Source organism: Globicephala melas, chromosome 10, assembly GCF_963455315.2.
Source record: "Globicephala melas chromosome 10, mGloMel1.2, whole genome shotgun sequence".
NCBI lineage: Eukaryota > Metazoa > Chordata > Mammalia > Artiodactyla > Delphinidae > Globicephala > Globicephala melas.
Genome location: NC_083323.1, coordinates 50,791,952 through 50,816,076, shown reverse-complemented (window position 1 = coordinate 50,816,076; position 24,125 = coordinate 50,791,952). Strand labels below are relative to the sequence as shown.

General features: G+C 40.8%; 1 protein-coding gene across 1 annotated transcript in view; it reads left to right on the top strand.

Moving 5' to 3' along the window:
• Window positions 1–19,852, top strand: part of MSRB3 (methionine sulfoxide reductase B3) — a 164,615-nt gene extending 144,763 nt beyond the window's left edge. The window contains exons 5-6 of the mRNA XM_030866383.2: window positions 8,215–8,312; window positions 16,703–19,852. Coding sequence (XP_030722243.2) covers window positions 8,215–8,312; window positions 16,703–16,867 — 263 coding nt within the window. The 3' untranslated portion in view covers window positions 16,868–19,852. The remainder of the gene's footprint in view (window positions 1–8,214; window positions 8,313–16,702) is intronic.
• The last annotated feature ends 4,273 nt before the right edge of the window (window positions 19,853–24,125 follow it).

The following is a 24,125-nucleotide window of genomic DNA, read 5'->3' as shown; positions in this document are numbered from 1 at the left end:
GGTTGGTTCAGTGGGTTGTGTAGGCTTCCTGGTTGAGGGGACTAGTTCCTGTGTTCCGGTGGATGAGGCTGGATCTTGTCTTTCTGGTGGGCAGGTCCACGTCTGGTGGTGTGTTTTGGGGTGTCTGTGGACTTATTATGATTTTGGGCAGCCTCTCTGCTAATGGGTGGGGTTGTGTTCCTTTCTTGCTAGTTGTTTGGCATAGGGTGTTCAGCACTGTAGCTTGCTGGTCGTTGAGTGAAGCTGGGTGCTGGTGGTGAGATGGAGATCTCTGGGAGATTTTTGCCGTTTGATATTATGTGGAGCTGGGAGGTCCAGTGTCCTGAAGTTGGCTCTCCCACCTCAGAGGCACAGCACTGACTCCTGGCTGCAGCACCAAGAGCCTTTCATCCACACGGCTCAGAATAAAAGGGAGAAAAAGTAAAAAGAAAGAAAGAAAGAAAGGAAGGAAGGAAGGAAGGAAGGAAGGAAGGAAGGAAGGAAGGAAGGAAGGAAGGAAGGAAGAGAGAGAGAGAGAAAGAAAGAATGGAGGGAGGGAGGGAGGGAAGGAGGAAGGAAGGAAGGAGGGAAGGAAGGAAAGAAAGAAAGAGAAGATAAAATAAAATAAAGTAAGATAAAATAAAATAAAGTTATTAAAATAAAAAATAATTATTAAGAAAAAAAAATTTTTTTAAAGAAAGAAAACAAAACAAAGAAAATGGACGGATAGAACCCTAGGACAAATGGTGGAAGCAAAGCTATACAGACAAAATCTCACACAGAAGCATACACATGCCCACTCACAAAAAAGAGGAAAAGGGGAAAAAATAATAAATCTTGCTCTCAAAGTCCACCTCCTCAATTTGGGATGATTCGTTGTCTATTCAGGTATTCCACAGATGCAGGGTACATCAAGTTGATTGTGGAGCTTTAATCCACTGCTTCTGAGGCTGCTGGGAGAGATTTCCCTTTCTCTTCTTTGTTCTCACAGCTCCCTGGGCCCAGCTTTGGATTTGGCCCCACCTCTGTGTGTAGGTCGCCGGAGGGCGTCAGTACAGATATTTTTCACTCCACATATCTGAGATTCACTTGGTACATTAATTCATTAATGGCTCCTCCTGCTGGTGTTGGGGGGTCTCCTGCAGAGACGGGGGGTGGCTGTGGCTCACGGTGGGGACAAGGACACTGGCAGCAGAAGTTCTGGGAAGTGCTCCTTGGCGTGAGCCCTCCAAGAGTCTGTCGTTAGCCCCCCGAAGGCACTATTTTAAATGATTGGCAATACAGTGATGAACAAAACAAACTCCCTGCTCTTACTGAATTTACATTCTAGTTCAAGAGGCAGATGTTACCAAGCAAGGTTTTAAAAGAATATTACTATTCAAAAATTGGAAAGGGGAAGGGAGGGGAGACAGTGTAAGTATAAATCTTCATCATTCACAAGAAAGAATCATTTTATAGTTTATAAACAGCACTATCCAATGGTGGAAATGTTTTATATCTGGGGAAAATAATGGTGGAAATATTCTACATGTTATCTGTGTTGTCCAATATCGTCCCTATTAACTACATGTAACTGTTGAGAACTTGGACTGTGGCGAGTGTGACTAAGACACTGAAATTTAAATTTTATTTAATTTTAATTAATTTAAATTTAAATTGTGACATGTGGCTGGTAGCTACTGTATTGGACAGCACAGATTTAAATGAAGGAATCAAGAGATAGCAGCATATGCATATTTTTTAGAAATAAATGGAAAACTATTAAAAATGGTTGTCTACAAGGTGGGGAAAATTGAAAGGGAACATTTCACTGAGTCATCTTGCACTGTTTGATTTTCTACTACATGCATGTATTTGGTTATTACTTAAACTTTTGGGTCTTTGAGGGGGAATAGAGAATCATCCTTTTAAAAATGAGATAAAAGTTACACTTGAAGTGTCAACTGAAGTGAATAACTGGGCAAGAATCAGAGCTCTAAGCTTCAAACAATTCTTGTTAGCAGGGGGTCTTCACAGAGAGTTTTATTATTTGGCGTGAGATAGCTAATAAAGTAAATATCGGTCGGTGAGGTTAACATATTCTGGCTTCAGAGAAACTAAAAGCTACAAATTTTGATGTATGGTCCTAGAATTATAGAGCTGTGAGAATTGCTATCCACACAAAATTATAGATGTGTAAGTCTCCAGCTTGTCTCACCAAAACCATGCTCAAACATATATCATCATTATTAAACCATCACTCAAGCCCAGGTGGCATTTGTTGTGCTCAAACTTATTTTGCATTTGAAGACAACAAAATATTTGTAATTACATTTCAATTAAATGAATTCTTGGTCATGCGTAGTTTCTGCTATGTTTTACTGATGGGTCATGTAGCCAATTTACTGGGGGTATTTTTATCTGGGGTTGAGGGAGGGTGTAGGGGAAGGGGAAGCTGTATAGCAGTCCTTGTTAAATTAAGAGTAAGGGAATGAGGGCCACTTTTTCTAGACGTGGTACAGATGGAATTGGCTTCAACTTGTTTATAATCTGTTGTTAGTTTTAACAACTTGTTTTGAAGATTTTTGAGAGGAAGGAGGAAAAGCCTGGTATAGGGAGCTGAGAAAGTTTTTCTCAAGAGGCAGTTGGAGTGGAACATTTTAAAGTTATGAACACAACGCTACTTTTGGAGAGCTGTGTCACTATAAAATTCTGGGTTCAAGTAGACTCAGAGCAGCTTTATTAAGCTATGTTATGAGTGAGAAGGAATAATTCCTTCTACTGCAATCTAAAAAAATCCGTTCTAGTGTAGGTGGTAGCAAGCACCAAGGATCTACTATTAATCTCTTACTCTTGTGTTCAGATTTGCTTCACATTATACCAGCATATACCACATACACCAAGTTATGTCTGCAGATTAATTTGGCCTGATGGTTGGATAAAATTGAAGCAGAACTGTCGTATTCCAACTTGTCGGCATTAGGTGTAGTACCTATAGTTATTTGCTATTTAAAGATGAGAATTCTTAGAGAGGAGGACGTGTTTATTGAATATAAGTTATTTTTTGAAAGATACTTTAAATTTATTCCATATCATTTTTAGAGGGTAAGTCCAAAGGGCAAAAATTAGAGGGAGACAGATTTCTAACAATTTGAACTCTTCAAAAATGGAATAGCCTTCTTGTGAATTAGTGAGTTTGCTTCTGTTTGGACATATTCAAGCAGATCACAGATGATTTTGTGCCAGAGATGTTGAAGGGGGACTTTACATCAGGCCAGATGATTTCTACCTTCCCTTCCAACTCCTAGGATTCTTAAGGTTCTCTAATTTTAGGTTCATGAGCTCAGTAAGAGTTATAATCATTATAACACTTCCAGACGATACTGGAAGCCTATTTCTCCATTGTCAAGCATTCAAATACATTTGGTGCTTTAATACAATGTATACAAAAACTGGTCTGAGTAAATAAAATCTCACACAATTATATTTTTTTTCAAATTTAAGAGTTGTTAAAAGTTTAGTTCAGATCATATTTCTGCATATATATATGCGATGACTAATCCCAGCCCAAGAGCTAAAAATACAAAACTCTTATCGAAATCAGGTGTGCAATAAACAAATAAACTCATTCATTGCTTACCTGAAAGTCAAGGAAATGTGGCAAAGAAAACTATATATAACAAGCCAATATTACAGTCTATCTACACAATAACTCATCTACTCCTTCCATCTTTATAAAGTGAAAAAATGAGTTTAAAATTTAAAGCAGAGACAAGATGTATTAACCCGTAAAAATGGTTCTTCAATTGTGTGCCTTTAAATTAATAGAAAAAAGAGAAACTTAGTATTAAAATAGATAAATTATATATCACTATGTTTATGTAGTAGTTGTAGCCAAGGTCCCTAAATAGAATATTGTCCAGTGGTGCCAAGGGGATCGTAATAGTATCAAGAAGTATTAGATTCAGATTTCAAGTTCTGGTTGAAAAAAAGATAATATTTTATTTGTTTTTAAACTAAGCTAAGCTCTTAAACTAAGCTCTTAAAATCAGAAATATTCTTTAACAGCCACCCTCCAGAGTTGAGGGGAGTTTTTGGAAAAAGGAGACAAAAAAGCATTGAGAAAGGTAACATTTTCTAGAGAACTCTGCTAATATTAGAATTAAATGTTTTAATTAGATAGTAATTTACTTGCTTTCTTGTACGTTGTGTCATCTTCTCTAGTTTGTGTTGTTATAGTTCTGCATGTGAAATAACAAAAACATAGAATATAAGATATTCTTGATAATAATAGACTAAAAGGTACAGTTTATGTTCTTGGAAATAAAATGATAATCAGCCCATATCCAGCCTTTTCAAATAGAAGCAAAGGGATGTACTGGGGGTAGGGTGAGTCAACGCTGTTTATACAGGTTTTCACATGACTTTTCTTTTAAAAAGTATATGGAATACATCCAAAACAAATACTGTTTTGTTAGATGAGAAGACCAAAAGGGAAATCCTAGAGAAAGGAGGATGGATGATCTTTCTTTAATGTCAAAACTGACAAAAACACATCCCCTCCCCCGCACTTTGCTCAAGATAATTTTCTCAACAAGACCCAGATTGCTTCAAGTCTTTGCCTATCACCCTTTGAAGCACTTTCCTTATTATTAGGAGTGGGGGCAGGGTTTCCTTTGAGGATTTTTACAGCAGTGAAGAATTCCTCCTTTAAATACTTTCACATGATGAGGGAATTCCGCTCTCAAAGTGCTGTCATCACTGTGGCTTCTCTGTCATAAGACAATTTATTCTTGGGTAAAGGTCCTTCTTAGTTTGTCAATAGGACTTACCTTTCCATTGGATTCTCTTTCTATAGAGCTTCTCTTTTTCTGAGAGATGTAGCAAAAGAACTCAACATTCTCCTTTGTTAACCTTATTGATGAAGTTGACCGTGATTCTCTTTTGAAATGTGTTCCATACAGGAGGTTATAGACTTCAACATGGCTCTCCTTGTCAATCTCCCACCAATTAAGACGTGGGTGACATATCCAGTATTCCATCTTGAAAACTGTATTCCTTCTACAGTGCAAAGGGACACTGTGAATTTTGGGATGTTTGGTGTCTCTTCCAGTGCTTTTTTTTTTTTTTTTTTTTTGCGATACGCGGGCCTCTCACTGTTGTGGCCTCTCCCGTTGTGGAGCACAGGCTCCGGACGCGCAGGCTCAGCGGCCATGGCTTACGGGCCCAGCCGCTCCGCGGCATGTGGGATCTTCCTAGATCGGGGCATGAATCCGTGTCCCCTGCATCGGCAGGCGGACTCTCAACCACTGCGCCACCAAGGAAGCCCTCTTCTAGTGTTTAAATAGCACCATGGTAAACAAGTAACTATTCAAGTGTCAAAACAGTTTTCTCAGAAGCATTGAAATCTTTTGAGAACCTTTACTCCATGTCACCCCACATCACCCTGCTCAACTCTTGAATGTGGTCTTCTGGAAAATTTTATAAATATTTAATTCATGGATGCAAAATGTATAGCTGTATGGTTTCATAGCTCATTTGAAAGCAGTTCCTTTCCCTCCCCAAAATCTTTAGTAGGCAGTGATTCACAATTATTAGGAAAGAATTAGAATTAAGAAACCCCAAATAGAATTGACAGTTTTCTCAATATTATTGCCTAAGGGTGTACTTCTAAGTCTTCCTGGCTGTTTTAGATAAATGAATAAAAAACTTATCTATATCCCAAGCTACATTACATGATTTATATCATTACTCTTGGACTTTCCTTTGAACAGTTTGGTCTTTAGAAAGTGAGAGAATAGGTATTGTCGTGTACATTCAGTATCGGTTTCCACCTAGAAGCTCTTAAGTGCAACAGTGTATCTATCAACTAATCCAGACTGGCCGTAAACATAATTCTTAAAACCTTCAGCTTCCTTCCTACCAGAGTGTTCAAATGATTGACCTCTCAGCCTTTCACTGAGGAAAAAAGTGGAACATAAGAAGAGAGCCCTAGACTAAGTCAGAATACTCAGATTCTATTTTTGGCTCTGCCACTTCCTGCCTGAGTAACATTGGCAAGTAACTTGTCCCTCTGCTCCCCCATCCCTCTCCCCCAAAAACCCGGTAAAGTGAGTGACCTAGATGATCGTCACTGTGTTTTTACTACCTCAAATAAATAATAAGGTTATTTCACCTACATAGAGAGGCTTAATTATAGTAAATGAGCCAAAACGGAAAGTCCAGTGAGAAAGTAGCATTGATATTCCTTAATCTGGTCTTGTAAAGAAGGAGTATGATTATATTCTTTCCTTCTTCTATGGGACTCTGTGGTGTGCTGTAATTATTCATCCCACTTTCTTATTTAAGGTTAGTGGAAAATCTGTTTAATAAACATTTCAGCTGTGCCTTTGTGCTGTACACCATGGTAGGCTGTGAGTATACTCAGGTCAGCGCTTTCAAAATGTTCACCAGCTAAGCAGGGAGAAAGCATGAAAACAAATCACAAGTCTACTGTGATGAATAGAACAAGATGAGTATACCTAAGATGCAGAGGTAGCATGGGAAATACACATATATTTCTCCGTACCTATTTTAAATTCTAGAAATAGGAAAATGTGGATGTGGTGGAGGGAGGGAGGTCGCTTTAGGGTAAACTTAAAAACAAAAACTCCTAACTCTTTACCTGTTTACTACTGAATCAAATATGTCCCGTCATAATATTAGTTGCTATAAACTGTAGTCAAATGAGTTAAGACATGGGAGCTTTAAAAAACAAAAACAGAAACAGAATGTTCTCTTTCTTTTCATGGATAAATTAGTTTTCAACGTCTTGAAGCATCACCACCAAATTTCTCTTTATCAATGGGTACTTCTGTCATTGAACAAAGAAGAGCACCTCAATGTATCAAGTAATCGTTAAAAACCAAATACTATAAGCCAGACTATATTCAGATTCTCTTTGGAATTTAGAAAATGGGGAGAAACAGGTTTTCTTAAGGATACTGATGTTTCTTAGCATAATTAAGTTTTGTGGAATATTATCTTATATAGACAGAGTTAAGGTTTTCCTGGTGATTTGTAGCAATCTCGAAGTCAAATCAAAGAATTGGAAAGTGTTTAAACTCTGTGTGTTAAATCTAGCACTACCAAAGCTATGTTGTTGCATAAGGGGGGGAAGGGGAGCTTGGGGGAGTTTAGTGTAAAAACTTGGCCTGAGCTAATTTGTTTTGTTTGAAACTGGAAATCATATTGTGGAAATTTGCATTCCGTTTTCTTTCAAAAGGTGTATTAACACAAGGCACTCAGTTTTTAAAGGGCTTCCTCCTTTCTATAGGAAAAATTTGGCTTCTGAAAAAGGAAAAAAATTGCACAAGCAATTCAGCAACATTGCACCTCTTTCATCATTTTGAGGATACAGGCTTCAACTCAGTTACTCCAGACATATTTTCTGGAAACATGTAAAAACATGCCCATAAGTACTGAACATAAAACCTGACTGTATACCCATAAACATGTGTACAGTCTTATGGTCTGCTTACCACTGGGTTTCTTAAAGCCATGTGCATATTTAAAAAATCACTAGACTAAATGAAAATTGGAACAAGATGCTATTTGAGAGAAGGCGCTACCCAGAGATGCCTGAGGAACACTGCTCTGAGACTCTCCTATGAAGTAAGCAAGCCTCTTGCCCATCAATAGATAGAACCTATGCTTTCCAGATAACCCCTATCCTGAGAAATTAGATTAAGATGGAAAAAACAGAATTAACAAAATATATTTTAACTATCCAAACTGAGTACTAAAAAAACATGGTTCCTAAAGAAGCATGGAATAGTTGAAAAATTAACAGCCAGACCAGTTGGATTGTGTTTTGGAAAACATCACACTGTAAAACTCACTGTGCTTCAGGACCGTGCCCAGTGACTCTGAAGATAAGAGAGAGAAGAGGAGATGGTGATAGAGAGCTTTATAAGTTCAAGGATGCGCTAAAAAAACTACTGGAAGGTCTAAGAGAGTCTCATGAAACATAAAATCCCAATACAACTGTAATCTGAATGTGAGGAAAAGGTTATTCTTAAAAAAAATAGTTGCATTCTTGCAAAATATATTAACCTTGAGTCTTCGACCTTTTCTTTTTCAGGTTGAAAAAGTTAAGCATGATTCATATACTAAAGATTTCCATTCTATGCTTAGTATTTCTTTTAAAATTGCCTTCTAACCCAAGGATGTGTCTCTCTCTCCTCTGTTTTGGTTCTTGTGCTTGCTCTGTCCCAGGTTGGCCTTCATTCCACGATGTGATCAGTTCTGATGCAGTCACATTCACAGATGACTTTTCCTATGGGATGCACAGGGTGGAAACCAGCTGCTCTCAGGTGAGTTAATCCCACCTGAAAATCCAAAATGATGCTCACTCTGCAATGCAAGCACTTTCAAGACTCCTGGTTGTACTAAATATAGCAACTAAGGCCAAGTGACCCATCACAAAAGGGACAAACACAATGAAGTCTCTATCAAGTCCTAATGACATCTCAGTCTTGAGGAGTTTAGCAAGTCAACTTAAATGTCAGTCATTGGCTTCAACACTATTAAACAAAATCATTGGTAGGAAAAATCATCTTCAGTTGACTTAATACAGTGGGGAATGGGTCATTCTTAGGGCATGTGAAGATTTCATCACATGGCCTCACATAATCTGTTCACATAATCCCCCTCTCCCTGCAGTTCTGTGCACTCACTGTTCAGTTATAATACCTCTAATGGTAATGATCCCAACATGGTCAACAAAGACCCCAGAAACAGCTCTCCTTGGGTGGATGTGAGGAGGGAGGTTGGAGAGCGGCAGAAGGAAGAGGAAGTTCAGTGGTGGGCTGTATGGGAGCAGAGAGGGAATGTGTGATAAGGTAATTCCTTCTCTCCTTCTCCTAGGAATAGGCCTATCCTCATTTACAAGGATGTTCTAGTTAGTTCCTTCCACCCTGCTCTGACTGAATTAGTGCTGGATCTAAGGGGGAAAATGAACGTGTGTTGAGCAGAAGGCAAAAATATAGTTAATCTGTCATCCCAATCAAGAAATTTGAACTTTTGGGGGTTTTGTGCTTAAGCCCAGAGGGGTAGCCAGAACCTTCTAGTTTTAGAGCAGCTGCACATTAGATAGTCTCTTCTAGTTCTCTAGAACTAGGGCAACTGCACATTTTATTCTAGAGTAGGTAGTCCTGCCCTAATTTGCTTTAAATAAGTGAAATATAAAGTCTGAGTATTGTGGCACTGGAACTCATTGATACTACAGAGTGTTTTGTTGGGGGCTGTCTCTTGTACAGTACATATCAGAGGCAGAGGGGGCACAATCAGGCAGCTGTGATAGCAAAGGGATTGCCACGTGGGCCTCCCTCAGCATTCTTCCACCTGACCGTTAACCCCCTTCATCAGGCACATGAGCTTTAGGGAGTAGGTAGCATATTTACTACCAAGTAGGGAAGGAGATTGATTTGAACCTAACCACCTGATGAATTCCTGTTTTATTTTTTTAAAATAAGGTTGGCAAGCTAACTGTCTTCTGAGTATGAGGACCGCTCCCTCCCTTGAAAAGCAGGCTTTATATTTTATCCAAGTCACATTTTCAGTTCACTCTTGCTTCTCAGATCTGAGTCTGAGCAAGATGGTGGTACTTTTTGATCCTGGGTCTCACCCCCAGAGATTCTAATTTAATTGGTTTGGGTGAGGCCTGAACGTCAACATTCTTAAAAACTCCCCTGGTAAATGTTCACAATAACCTTATGATTAGATAATGTTATTCTCTCTCATTTTACACTTGAGAAAACGGAGGCACAAGGAGTGCAATTACACTTGTGTAGATATTCATAGATTGATCTGAGACTTGAATTTGGGCAGTTAGCTCCAGAGCTCTTTACGGTGCTCAGTTGGATAAATAAGTAGATAGAGGGGAGGTAGGTAGGTAGGTAGGCAGATAGATAGATAGATACATGTACCACAAAGAGTCATATTGAAATAAGAAAAAAAATTAAAACCCCAAATCCTCTGATCCCTCAGCAGTTAAATTCAATTCAGTTTTGGATTCAACTGAATTTTTATTATAACTGCCACAGAAGCAAATTGTGAATATCTACCCAGGAATCTAAAATACTTGACAAAAAAGTGAGGTTGGATGGTACACAGTAATTTGTAACTGAGGTACATAGTACTTAGTAAACCTCTCTTAAGGCTCATGGTTGTTTTTTTCTTTCTTTGTTTAACCTGCCTTAAGGGCTGTTATATGACTGCTACTTTCCTCTTCACTCAGAACCCACTTTCAAACATTGAGTTCTATGAAAATCAGATAAAAAAGGGACAGAAAAGGTGGGGCATAAGATAATACCTTTCATTCAGGCCCTACTCTGATGTCTTTGTGACTAATTGTTATAATTCACAGTTAGAATATACTTCCTCCTTTCTCTGTGCCAGCCACTGAGGTAACACCAGTAGGAGTCAAGACAAGACCATTAGGAAGATGTCCTACAGTGACCAGAGGAATGAAACCCACAGACTGTGCCCAAATTAGGCAACACTCATAGCACATACCAAGCTAACCCAAGCATAGCTCTCAGCCCTTTGGTTAAAGGCCTAGGTGACTGTTAACTATTCTTTGGTCCTTTCCTAACAGTTGCGTGAAGAACTAACACTGACTGACCTACTCCATTTCAGCTTCTTTTTCCACCACTTTTATTTCTCACATTAGAAAGTGACCCTTTCTTAAATAAAACTCTTAAATTTAAAGAGAAGAGGGAGGGATATTTGTTCCACTTCTTTCTTAAATTTAAAGAGAAGAGAGAGGGAAATTTGTTCCATGAACGCATGTGTAAACAGGCATGCTTTGAGAAGTAAGTACCATGTGGAAAATAATTGGGTTCCAGCCCCAAAGAATATGTTTGCTGGACTCTTTCCTGTGTAGACAGAGTGGACATGTCTGCCCCACAGTGCACTAAGAGCTAACTAAGCTAAAGTGTTCTGGGTGTCTTTCCTTTCAGTTTCTTTGTCTTCTAATTTGTGTTTGACACAGACATTTATTTTCCTCTTGTATTACATTTTTCTTTAGTTTTCTCTTGTCCATTTTCTCATTCATCCTTTTTATCTTGACTCGAGGGAAAAAAACTGATTTAATGGTTTCCATACTAGAGTAACCACTTGTATCTTATTTCCTAGTTTCTCACCCTTAACACTATTTTTCATTATCAGTTTATCTTCTTTTACCTTCTATTCTTTCAGTTTAGGAAGTCTCTTCTCCTACATGCAACTTCTCCCATCTTTTTTTTTTTTTTTTTTCTTTTAAACTTTTGGATGGTGACATGGTATGGCAAAATTGTCTGGTTTGCTTCTCCTCTTTCTAAAATTCTTGTTGTATTTTGAATTCACATGGTTTGTCCTTTTTCTGGACTGCATTGCATGAAAGGGGTTTGTGTTATAAAGAATCCATTAGATGTTTTCAGTATCTTAGAGACATTCTCAGTTGGACATGGTATGTGGAATGCTTCTTTCTTATGGTAAAGATGGAGCATCTAAACACGTAGACCCTCTTACTGCCAACTTACACAAATAAACTGAGCTTCTGTGGATGGAACCAGTAGACTCAACCTGCTTGCCTGGCAATATGGTGATTTTTTTTTTTGGTGTATGGGTCTCTAATTCTTGCCTTAGTACTTAGGATTCCTCTCCTTCTCCTTCTCCCCTCCCCCATCCTCCCTTCTCCTCCTCCCCTGCCCCTTCTTCTTCATTGTGATATGGATCACACCATGCAGTGAATTAGGCCTCATGTTTGGGTAAGAATTATAAACACATTGGGAGCCGTACCTACCACCTCATTATACTACACTGTAGTTTTTCCATGTGTCCAGTGACTTCTTCTTCCTTTTTTTTTTTTTTTAATTTTTTAAATTTATCTTTGGCTGAGTTGGGTCTTCGTTGCTGCGCACGGGCTCTCTCTAGTTGCGGGAATGGGGGCTACTCTTCGTTGTGGTGCGCAGGCTTCTCATTGCAGTGGCTCTCCACTTTGGTGGGCGTATGTATCTTCCCCCTGGCTGTAGCAATTTCCTAACAATTTCCAGTTATAAAGAATTTTTCTTAATTTCGTTTAATTCACATTTTTAGTTAGCGATAAAATATATTGCTTCTATTCCACTTTCACTGACTACTATGAGTAATTGCTTGACAGCTTCTTCCTAAGCCTCCAACCCCAGCCTGTTAGGCAACACTGTCAGGAATTTAAATTCAGTGCAAAGAGGTAAGATTTGCATGGTTTAAGCTGTAGTTCAGTGAAGTAAGTCTCTCCTGGAAATAATTGGGGGATTCTTCCTTCTTTAGATGAAAATTCTACATCTGCAGCAAATGGGAGACCAATAAATCACTTAACTTTTTGTAATAATCTTTGAGGAAGAACCCTGAGTTTACCCAAGTTGGACTCTATTTATGACTGCAGCTATTACTGCTTGAATCTATGGTAGAGTCCCTTAAGTTTGTTTTAGATCCTTATTAATTTGTTCTAAGTCAGCCAAATCAACAGAAAGGTAAATATCCACCAATACAAAGTATTTTTCAAGAGTTAAGCAGTTTTTGGGCTTCCCTGGTGGCGGAGTGGTTAAGAATCCGCCTGCCAGTTCAGCGGACACTGGTTTGAGCCCTGGTCCAGGAAGATCCTACATGCCGCGGAGCAACTAAGCCCGTGTGCCACAACTACTGAGCCCGTGTGCCACAACTACTGAAGCTTGCATGCCTAGAACCCGTGCTCCACAACAAGAGAAGCCACTGAATAAGAAGCCTGCTCACTGCAACGAAGAGTAGCCCCTGCTCACCACAACTAGAGAAAGCCGCGCGCAGCAACAAAGACCCAATGCAGCCCAAAATAAATAATAAATAAATAAAATTTAAAAAAGAGTTAAGCAGTTTTTGGTAAAACCCCAAACCTTATTAATCTTTTGCAGATGACAACTCATATATTGCTGATGATTAAAGACACCCATGTGTTACAATAGGATTTCAGACTCACAGCCCCTCTTTTTCTTGATCTTTCAGTAAAATCATAATGCTAAACTGGTGACTTCACAATCATTTCCTTGGCAAAAGATTAATATCACAAGCACAGAGGAAAAGAGCCCTACTTACACACAAGTGTCTTTGATAACGATGGGAGAAAACAGGATACTACTGGCAAAGTAAATTGCTTTCCTTCTTAAAACTCTTTTCTCCTTCCCATCCTGCCCCATGTGCCCAAGTGTAAAAGCCCTGCTTTGAAACTGCTTCATCTTGTAGATCAAACACTTAAGAGAAAATGATAATAATAAAACCCCAAGCATCCTAGGAGTAGCTGGGAGAAAACCTTCCAGGACAGTTGGAAATATATCAGTGCAGAAACATGTAACTGTGTTGAATGCACTATTTGTGTTTCTCATGCACACAATTAAGAATTGCAGTCAGATTTTAAGGAATTATGTTAAATTTGATGCTCAATCACTTTTCTTTTTTTTGAGGGGGGTCCTTTCCCTTGGTTCTCTACAGGTTCTTTAGTTGCCAGTTTTTCTGAGTGAGAGGCTTAGGTGATAAAGGATTCCCGTGGGAATTTAAATTATTTCTTTTGAACAATGCTTATCTCATGCTTCCTCAGAATAAGAGCTGGAAGATTCAGTCATAGTTTGTATTTTACCTGTAAAAGAAAGAAATACATAACCATTTTAAAACAACTTTCAAAATGCACACCAAAGATCATACCCGGAAATAAATCATTAACAGCAGGTTTCAGAGATTTCTTCATTGGGCAGCCAGTTTGTTTCAGTTACAACCAGGTGTGCTGAGGGATCCCAGCACACTGCCGGCTGGCTGGGGCCGGGACGCGGAGCTCCCAGGTGGCTAAAGAAACAGTGCATCTGTGACAACTTTCGTTCATCACCGTAGCCTTCCACCAGGGTTAGAAGCTGGAAAGAATGGGCTCCATGGGTGTTCCCCTCAGGGAGGAGCCTTCAGGGCTTGTGCACTTTTAAAAGAAACCAGGTACTGTTCTTTTATGGGAGGCTAGGTGCTCCTGGGAGGAAGCAGAAATGGTACTGTGTGGTTAGGCTTCCTTCAGACAAACGGCCTTACAACTTTGTAGGCAACCGGATGGGCATGTATGTGGTGGCACAGATCTAAATGAACACCTTGCTCCTCCCTCAGTTATGTGAGCCTGGAGTGAATCTTCCAGAGCACCTTGTGCAAGCATGATGAAGCTATCACTATTGTTTTTAGGGGACCATTACCATTTCTGAGGGTTTCCCTACCCCATCACCAACGCAGATACTTATTTACCAAAGATCTTTGTTGCCTTTTCCCCACTATAATTCTTCTTCCTCATCCCGCTCCCTTTTTCTGTTGCCTGGGTCTAGAATCTGTGTTTTTCTTATTGAAATGACTTGTTTCATTGATTCAAATGAAACTGCAGGCCGATAACCAACTCAGTCCAACAGATTAAATTACTCTAATTCGGATTTTTTTTTTTAGTGATTTGGGAAATGAATGATTTGGAAAATACATACTACAAAATGGCTTCAAGTATACCATCGCTATGCTTTATCTTTGTAGTAAGGTAAAGAGAACTGTTTTCTAAATACGCTCCAGATGATTAATAAAGGCAATATCATTTATTTTTGCCCAGATAGCTGTATTCTCTCATTAAAAAAAAAGAAAAACCAAGAAAACTATCTGAGGCTTTTATGTGAAAACGCCACCTCTCAGATGCCAGGTGATTGAAGAGCCGGAGCTGCACATGAGATCAATAATTGTGCACACGTGCTGGTCCCCGAGAGCACCAGTTCCTGTCGGCCTGCACGCTGACTCTTTTGGCAGGCAGAAGTAGGTGCTTTCCTGTGTCCACTGGGTAAGCATGTGTATTTTTACTGGTGCATCTTAGCTGCTGATGCCTGAAAATTTGGTCTCCATTGTTTATAGAAAGGGAAAGCAATCTGAGCTGTCAGCCTTGATATTACCTAAACCTGCATAAAATGTGGTAAAATAATGCAAGGTTTGTTTTTTAGGCCTGTTTCATATTTTCCAGGCAACAGATCAAATCAGTTCAGGGTTCATTTTTAGTTCTTTAATAAGCTGACACAGTATGTTGGCAGTAAAATAAGAATGCACTTTTCCCGTGGAAGTGCCCTCTAGTTGAAGCTGCTATTTGTGCTATTCGTTAATAACTAGAGGACCCTCGAAAATTGAATTTAGTACTTTCTATGGGGAAACTGAGATTCTGGTTCTTTCCACTGTAATGAGCACCATCCCTCACTTCTCTCTCATCGTCTCCTATTTTCCTTCCTTGCAATGTATGAGTGTTTTATACACCAAACGAGCTCGATGAGAAGAATTAATGAACCATCTGTGTGTCTCTTCTCTCACGTTCTTGCCTAAGTCTTGACTCCTCCTTCTGCTTGAGATGCTCTCCCCTGGATATCCGCTCCTTCACTTCCTCCAGGCTCTTATCCCAAAGCCAGCCCGGAAAAACCACCCCTGGCCACCTTACCTAAAATGTCAGCCCCCAACCTGTGGCACTTTCTGGTTTTCATTTTCGTTTTTGTTTTGCTCCTTAGCATTTACTTCCACCTACTGTGCTTTACGGTCCCTAATTTCCTTTGTATTTTCCGTCTCCCCCACTGGAATGTAAGCTCCATGAGGCTACTGCCTGTACCTCCAGAGTCTGGGACAGTGCCTGGCATGTAGCAGGCGCTCCCTAAATATTTGTGAAATGAATGAACGGGGGTCATTTGCCCCAGGCTTTGGTTTCTTTGTTACACGACGAACGATGTGTTTTTGCAGCCTGTTTGAATGTGGAGCACTAACGTCCCCATACCCTTCAGCCCTGTCCCTGCTGAGGAGGGTGGGGGACAGGTAAGTGTGGCCTGTGCTCTTATCTCCTGGAGCCGAATCCAGCAGCAGACTAGTTAGTGCAGGCTCTGTTCAGTGAGCCAGGCTTTTTGGAGACACTTTCTCTGGGCTGGATTTCTCTTAACACCGTCATAACCAACCATCCCTCCTTCTGCCTCTGTCTGGACTCTCTGCCTCTCCTCCTTCACCAGCTTTTTGGATAGTCAGTAGCATGGAATGAGCTCGACAGCTTATTCCTTCTCCACGTGACCCAGTTTGTGCAGGTAAGGCAGACCGCATGGCACTCCACCTGTTGGAGGCCAGAAAAACCGATTGCGTGGACTAGTGACGTTTCCATTTTGCCCCACTGCAGTCTTGGTGACCGTGACATAAATCTGTTGAGTCTTGCTATTGCTTTGCTGGGTTCCAAGAACATCCAATGCTCGTCTGATGTTAAGTTTTACTGCCCATGAAAGCAAACGTCACCTCCGTCATGGCCAGTTAAACAGTATCTTTTACAGTGAACTTCTGCATATCTGAAAGCCACCCATCCAAAGCTAAAAGCAGTGCCAGAGGTCCAGATCAAGGGTCAACTCAATTCATAAAACTACTGCAGTCATTTTTCAGCGGGCTGAGTGGCTTCACAGATCAGAAGATACAGTGGCTCCTAAATCGTTTCTGATATGCACAATTCCAGTGCTTTTTATTCTCAGCATGTGGTGCAAAACCTGCCAGAAACCATCTTTGCAGCTATTGACAGGCAGGTTAGAAATCATCCATGATGGCTTCCATCATTTCTCTCTAGGCCGGTCATCCATTTAAACTGCTGTTCCCCTCAAAGCCGGCTTTGTAGATGCTGTTGACTTAACATTTTGCCCTTCTCTTGCAGTGCGGTGCTCACCTCGGGCACATTTTTGACGATGGACCTCGTCCAACCGGCAAAAGATACTGCATAAACTCTGCGTCCTTGTCTTTCACACCTGCAGAGATCAGCGACGCCAGCGGGGACAGCGCAGGGGGCAGCCCGGCCCAGGGCGACAAGACAGAGCTGTAGAGGAGTTGATGGAAACAAGTGTACTTCATGCACAGCTTATTAAAACTAATTCGAGAGCGTCTATCTCAGATATATTTTTTCAAAAATAGAAGAGCAGTTTTATGCTATTGATATTTTTCTTCCTTTGCTTAAACAGAGGCCCTGGCCATCAATGCATTTTGCTATTGACTAGATCGGGAACTGTTTGTAACTTTAGTGAACCTCAGAGGTAGCTTTGTGAGACTTCTTCACGAGCCACTTACATAGCTTTCGGCATTACTTTCTTCGCCTACATAGCTTCTTTCGATTTTTTTTTTCTCCTTGCTCAATAGGCAGAAGGTGCTTGGTCTTCAGACATGAAAATCAAGATCTCCTCTGCAGTGCGGAGACCAGGGCTCGGTGGGGCAGGGTGTTGAGACCTGCGAGACACACGGCCTGGAGGCATGTGTGCAGATCCACCTAAGACAAGGGTGGAGCGATGTCTTGTGAGACTTCTCAGCTTTGTGGCAAGTTTGGGCTGAGGTCCTTTATTCTCCCGCAAAGGGTATGAATGTCTAAAGTCTTTCCTTATGTTAAATTGTTGCCAGATCTGAGGGGGCACACTGAGTGTTGTGGCAGAGAAGCAAACATTACCTCATGGTTAGGCCTTTATTTTATTTTTATTTTTTGTCGAAAACATTGGAATGTAAGATAACCGTAAAATGTTGATCCCTGTTTTGTCCAAAATTCACAAAGAAGAGCACCTGCCATTGCCTTCTGTAAGTCTGTCCCTCCACACCTCATACCAGCTGTGGCTGGAAGGGCATTTTGGTGAATTCCCTGCGTAAAGTAAAATACTGGGGACAGCACACTTCATCAAGGCAGCAGAAGTAAGAGAGAGCAGAGAAGGTTGAGGAGGAAGCCTGGGTACTAGATGTCCAGTGCTCTGAAGAGCAAGTAAGGAACGGAGCCCAGAGGGGAGGGCGGGGGACCTGTGCACAGGGCAAGGTGACCTCTGGAAGGACATTGGGGCTTAAAATAGAAACAGCCAGGAGCTCACATCCCACCCTTGACACTAATCTGCTGTGTGACAAGGGACAAGCTGTCTAGCCTCTCCATGCCTATTCTTTATGTATAAACACGACTTAGAATATTTGCAAAATAATTGACACTCTCAGGGGAAAATTACTATATTGCTATACAATGAAGATCAGTGTTGTAAAATTAAACTGATCTGGTTCTAATTGCCTCAAAGGCCGAAGCCCAGGCATTTGAAATGGAAAGAAGCAGAGAGGAGGGTGACTTAGCTGATTGGTATGGAAACAGTTGGGCCAAGAGCCAGAAATTTTTCTCTGTAACAGTATGGCTGGTTTTACTCTAAGAAGCTCCGCTCAGTTGCCGTATAACATTTAGTCTGCTGGGATGGACGTCCCACCATCCATACGGTGGGATCGTGCACCGTAAGGTTTCTACAGCTCTGAGCAGTGGTGATATAGATGGGTATTGCGGCCACCAGGCGTGAGAGTATGGTTTACGACTGATATATATTGTGTTTGTAGCCTTGAATGCTAATCCTGAAGTGTAATTTTTTAAAAATATTTTTTTTGTAAATCTTCGATAGCTTGTGAATACTGACATCTTTCCTTATAAGCACCAAGACCAAAATAAGAAAGAGGAACACCTGACAATCTTAAAGAAATAATGAGAAACTAAAATGAAAAGTTGTGATCAATCGATGTCAGCGTGGTCACGTCCACATCCTTCTGTGTCTCTCAAAACACCTCCTGGTGAGGCTCGTCATTGTCATGTGGGCCACAACTTTGAGATTCCAGAGGCACTATGCTCTTCTTCCCTCGGCTCCCAGATGTGTCACCTCAGGCCCTGGGGTCACTCTGGAATTCGCAAGTTTCACTCCCCTCTAGAGGTGAGACGTTGAATTTAAGACCCTTGCAGCCTCGGTGTCCAGACTATCCTAGAAGTCTTTCCCGACCTCACCAAAGGAGTCCCAACATTTCCCAGCGGCCCAAGGACCCCTAAAGAAGTGGTCTCCCAGGACATTCCTGTCCCAGGGTGTGGTCCATCCTCTGGGGGCTCACGTGGCTCCTGCTCTAGGCGGTGGCCTGCTGTGGGGTCTGCTGGACACGAGCTACAGTGTTGGGGTAGACAAGGAAGATAAACGGGGGCTTCTCCCTCTCCCCAGAGACTCTGGATTCTCACTGTTCCTCCAGTTTTATTGTGGGGCTGAACATTCCCCTCAAAAAGCTCCTCTTCTAATGCTTAGTCTTCGTTCAAGGAAAGCCAGTTTTTCTTCTACCACATTTTCCAGCATCAACTTTAAGAAAAATGCAACATCCATGGCAGAAAGCAAGTGGGTGTATGCATCATGTGGTTGAATTTCAGATTGCTTTTGAGTTTAAGTGGTATCGAATTTCAGTATATTTCTGTCTTATGTTAAAGAAATATATTACTAAAACGTAAGTGAGCAATAATGTCAGCTGTCGAGCACTAGATTTATTTTTGCAGGATATGGAGTGCAATGAACTGAGTCAATACGGCGAGGTGTATGTGATCTGTGGGAGTTATGCCATTTAACATGGGAAACGCATGGGACTTTCCCTCTCTGCACTCCAGCCCTCACTGTGCCGTTAGGAGACGCAGGTTTCTCTGCTGGTGTGTAAAAAAGTACGTCCATACACTCACGTGGAATGGATCTGAAGAAAGCAACAGTACGTATTGTATTAGAGAACATTTCTATGTCTTTAAACTTTTCACTTTATAGATGAATTTAAACTCTTAATGTAAATGACATAGCAATTTGAAAGCCTCTCCATGTTAATTGAATTGAAAATGCCTTGCTTTAAATATGATGAAAGGGATTAGCATTTGTTCTAAAGGTCAAATACTACTTTTGCCTTAGATAGCTTTGTAAGAATTTTTCTCCAAGCAATTCAAAACTTTTGAAAAATGACATGGAATTTTCACTATAAACCCTTTTCCTATGTCTATTGTATACAGAAATTATGTAATAAAATCTCTTTATAAAAATGTTTTCCTCTCTGACTCCTAAAGACTTCTCTTATTTTTAGCACAGATGCAGAGACCATCCACTGGAGTTTGCCATAGGCTGCTCTGTTTACCTCCTTACCCAGCTGACGTGTCTGTAGTTTGTACAGAGGGCCTTTTATCTGGTGTGGACTTTATAAGCTGGAGCTCTGACAGTGGGTCTAGTCCGACTCCCCATACCCCAGGCCCCAGGAGAGGCCTCCTGGGATATGAAAGGTTGGAGGGAAGGGAAACATTTACGGAATTACTCTACTTTCACCTCATCTCAGCAGAATCTTCAGCAGCTTGTGTATGTTTTTGTGCTTAAGACATGGACTTTGGCAAGTTGCATCATGATAACGCCATAGGTGAAAATGCAGGAATGATACCATGCTGATGCCTAGGCTTCTGTTAAATAATTTGACAGGAGACATACTGTTGTCAAGGACTCGTCTCTAGGGAAACACGTTATGGGTTCGCCATTGCTCACAGATGATTCACCTCTAAATATCTCTAACAGAAGAGTTTCGGTATAGTATTATTTGTTATTGAAATTTTTTAGTTTAATTTTTTGGTTCATTTTGTTGATTTGTTTACTTTGGGAGGAGAAATGAGGTGATGAGGACTTTTGTTTTTCAGCCACTTCTTTAAGTCATATTCCTGGGATCCTAAAATTCACAGGCCAGCAATTTCATGTAGTGTACCTTAGAACTGTGCTTCTCAAAGTGTGGTCCCCAGACGGCGGCATCAGCATCACCTGCAAACTTGCTACAAATATAAGTTTTCTTAAACTTAATGCATCAGAAATTCTGGGGTAGGGCCTTATCGATTTATGTTTTAGCAGCCCTCTTTGTGATTCTGGTGTTTGTTCAACTTTGAGAACCACTGTCTTGGAACTTCCCGTGAGAAAATTTCAGTTAGCATTAATTCTAAAAGCATTTCTATCTGACCCTCCAAAATGGTTTATGTTGTCATCACTGGTTGTCCTTCTGTAGAAGTGGGTCCGTTTTCCCAAAGCTTCATGCCTTTCAGCTATTCCTGTCCTTCATTGCCCATTTGCCTTGTTCTAGAAGACTAGCTGGTTCTCATCAAGCAGTACCACCTTAGCTCCTGTTTGCATTTATGGGTTGACCTTGGGCTGCCCCGTGGTGCTCGCCATACCTTTCTAGAACTGCAGGATGTCCAAGGCAGGGTTCATCCCAGCAATTCCAAGAACTAGAGAACATCTCACTGCATACATTTACATAATGACCTTTCCCATTTCTTTCATTTCCTTATGCATCATCATCAATTTTTTTTAACCTATTAGGAGATTTTTACAAAGGTGCCATGTATCCAAATCATGACTCTTTTTTGTCAGAAAACTGCCATCGTTACCCAGATCGTAACAATGAAATGACTTCTAGAAGATGCTAGTATTAAAAAAAGCCTTGGGACAGGCTTACAAGCATCCTGTACTGACTTCTTACCAGTGTTTATTGTGTATTACATAACTGATAAAAATTTAACCATTTTGATGTAGGACCTGAAAAAACGCCACATGCCATAAAAGAAGAGTCTAGAAAGAACTCTTCCCATCCAATATCTCCCAGAGGCTAGCCTTGTCCTGGACCAACCTGGAAAGGGATTGGCCAAAGATGATTATAGGTTCTAAACCAAGCAGCTCTATAAATCTGTCATGCCAGTAAGGGGCTTTTATGGAACCAAGATAGGATAAGGCCATAGTGACCGGAGATTTAGGAACCAAATCAGATCCTCAGGCCTACCTGAGATTTTTGCCAACTTTTAGGTTGGTTACAGAATCACACTATATTGTCAGATTATGGATGCCGGAGAACCTCATTCTTATTTCAAGGTTTTCAATTCCCCTCCCTGCAGTGTCTCCCAGCAAACATACACTCACCCTTATCATCTGGACTGGGCAGGACCCCAACAGATTTTCAGGAATAAAGAGCAGGACAAGCCAATTAGTAATTTTTAAGTACTTAACCTCAGCACTGTACTGACAAGTTAAGGGACTAGAAAGGTGTAGAAACAACTGGAAAGCAAAGTAAGAGTGTTTTGTGCAGGTCTCAGCCTATCAGTGGTAATGTTATTGGCTGGAAATGCCTGGAGCCACTTACCTGGGCCCTGGTGTGCTTCCCACAGACATCTCCCTTTTCCAAACCAACGTTACCACTGGCCAGACCCTTGTGGTTATTATTATGGTTGCAAGACGCCGTCAGCAATAATCACCTGGAAACTTTAAAAAGTGTATTACTTACAAGCCCTGGAGCATATCAGGCACACCCCAGGACACACAGTGGGGCTGTAGGTAGAGAGAGAGTGAGCATGGGCCTGGGGTTCTGCCTTTATTGGGGTTGAGGGTAGAACCCGAGGGCTTCATGGGCTCACTCTTTATTGGCACCTTTAAAACATAAGAGCTGGAATTCAAAGCTGGAAGAAGAAAGAAAAAACAAGTGGCCCAAGTGGCCGGCCAGTTATCTAAATCAACCAGGATCTCTAAAGCAAAGAAGCCTCATGGGGGTAGGGGTGGGGAGGGAGAGTGCCTGTGTCCTGGCTCTTCAGTCACGTGAGTGACTGGCAATGTGTTTATTCAAGACAGCCCTCTTTGAAGTGGATGCCTTGGCAATGGAAGCTTAAATGAGGCATTTGCATCACAAAATAAAAGCCAACTGTCAGGGCTTATATTACAATCCACCCTGTGATGCCAAGGCATCATAGCCAGTGATGAGGACACTAATGGCCTAGATAGCTGATATGCTAAAAGTCACGTATAGGGCATGTTGTAAACAGAAATTGCACGTGTAAATAGGATTATAGTAGCAAAAAATATAACAATTATATAGGCAGCAGTCTGAAATCCTGTAGCCACACATTGTCCTAAACTTGAAAGGCCCAGCCATGAAAATAGGTCAGTGATTTCAGGGACCCTGGGAATCTGTTCAAAGATTTAGTAAGAACGTGGAATATTTAAACAACTTGGGCCATCTGGTGTAAATAGGTTTGAACCTGTCCTGAGTTGGCAGATTGCTCCATATCTCATTGAACCAGTCTCTGAGTCCTGAGAATAGGTCAGCTCAGTTAAAGGGCTGTGTCTTATTTCAGAAAGCAGTGAGGCAGGTGGGTTCCCCAAGTGAGGCCCATGTGGTGCAGGTATTTGGATCAGGAGGCATTTCTATGGAAACAAACAAACAAACAAAAAACACAAAAGTTAATGATTGGAGCAGATTATAATCCCAGTTACTGAGTTCTGAAAGCAGTTAGTCAAGAAGACTTCCAGATGGTGAGCTCGAAGCATCTTCAGAGGATGTGAGGGGAGACAGTGGCAATCTGATAGATCTTCCTGTCTTGCAGTTTGAATGTCTCTGGTGGTTTTTTGAGTGTCCCACATAACAATAGACATGAAGACTGTCCACACATGAGTGAGGTGACTTCTCTGAAGTTGATATAAAGTTGTCCCACTTTAGCTTGTATGGCTCTGGGTAAAGAAGCCATGCAAGCTAAACAGCCAATTTTAGTTCTCAATGATTCCAAGTCAGTAGGGTGGAGAAAAACTGGAAACATTAGTTTGGAGAGTTACAGCCAGATATTCGAAGAAACAAGAAGAATTCATTATCCAGTCCAGTTTATAGGTAGAAAGAAAAAACCTGAAAGACAATTAACAGAACTAGAATCTAATATCCACAAGTGTGTATTATGTTTCTATTGAAACATAATTTTTCTCTCTACAATCATCTCCATTTCTATCAAAGATAACCATAGTAAGACTAATTTGTTTGCAAATTCAGTCTAGTTTCAATAAACTTGGCCTGATTATTTACATAAGTACAGCAAGAATAGTGATTGACCATATAGGCTCTTTTAAGTTTGTTTTGTTAGAATCATATATAAGAAATCTGAGACTGAACTTTTAAAATCCTCTCTAGGCTAGGAAACAAAGTTCAAAACTTGCCGTCAACTTTGCCTGCAGTATCTAGAGATTTGGATGAATTCCTCTCCTCTTGAGTTTCCCCCAAATATTCTGAAGTTCCTGTACCTGCCAGGAAGTAACCTTCGTTACTCACCTGGTAGCCCCTACTGGGAGCCATGTAAACAAGGTACCAGGCCAATTTTTCCACGGGGCTTTATTGGCTCCATAAAGTCAACCTTCATTCCTTAAAGCTGTCTGGTCATATGTGAGTCTATGCATTTCTCTTTAAAATATGACATTCTAGTCAAAGCCTTGGTAATATAATCAATGGTTCCAATTGTGTCC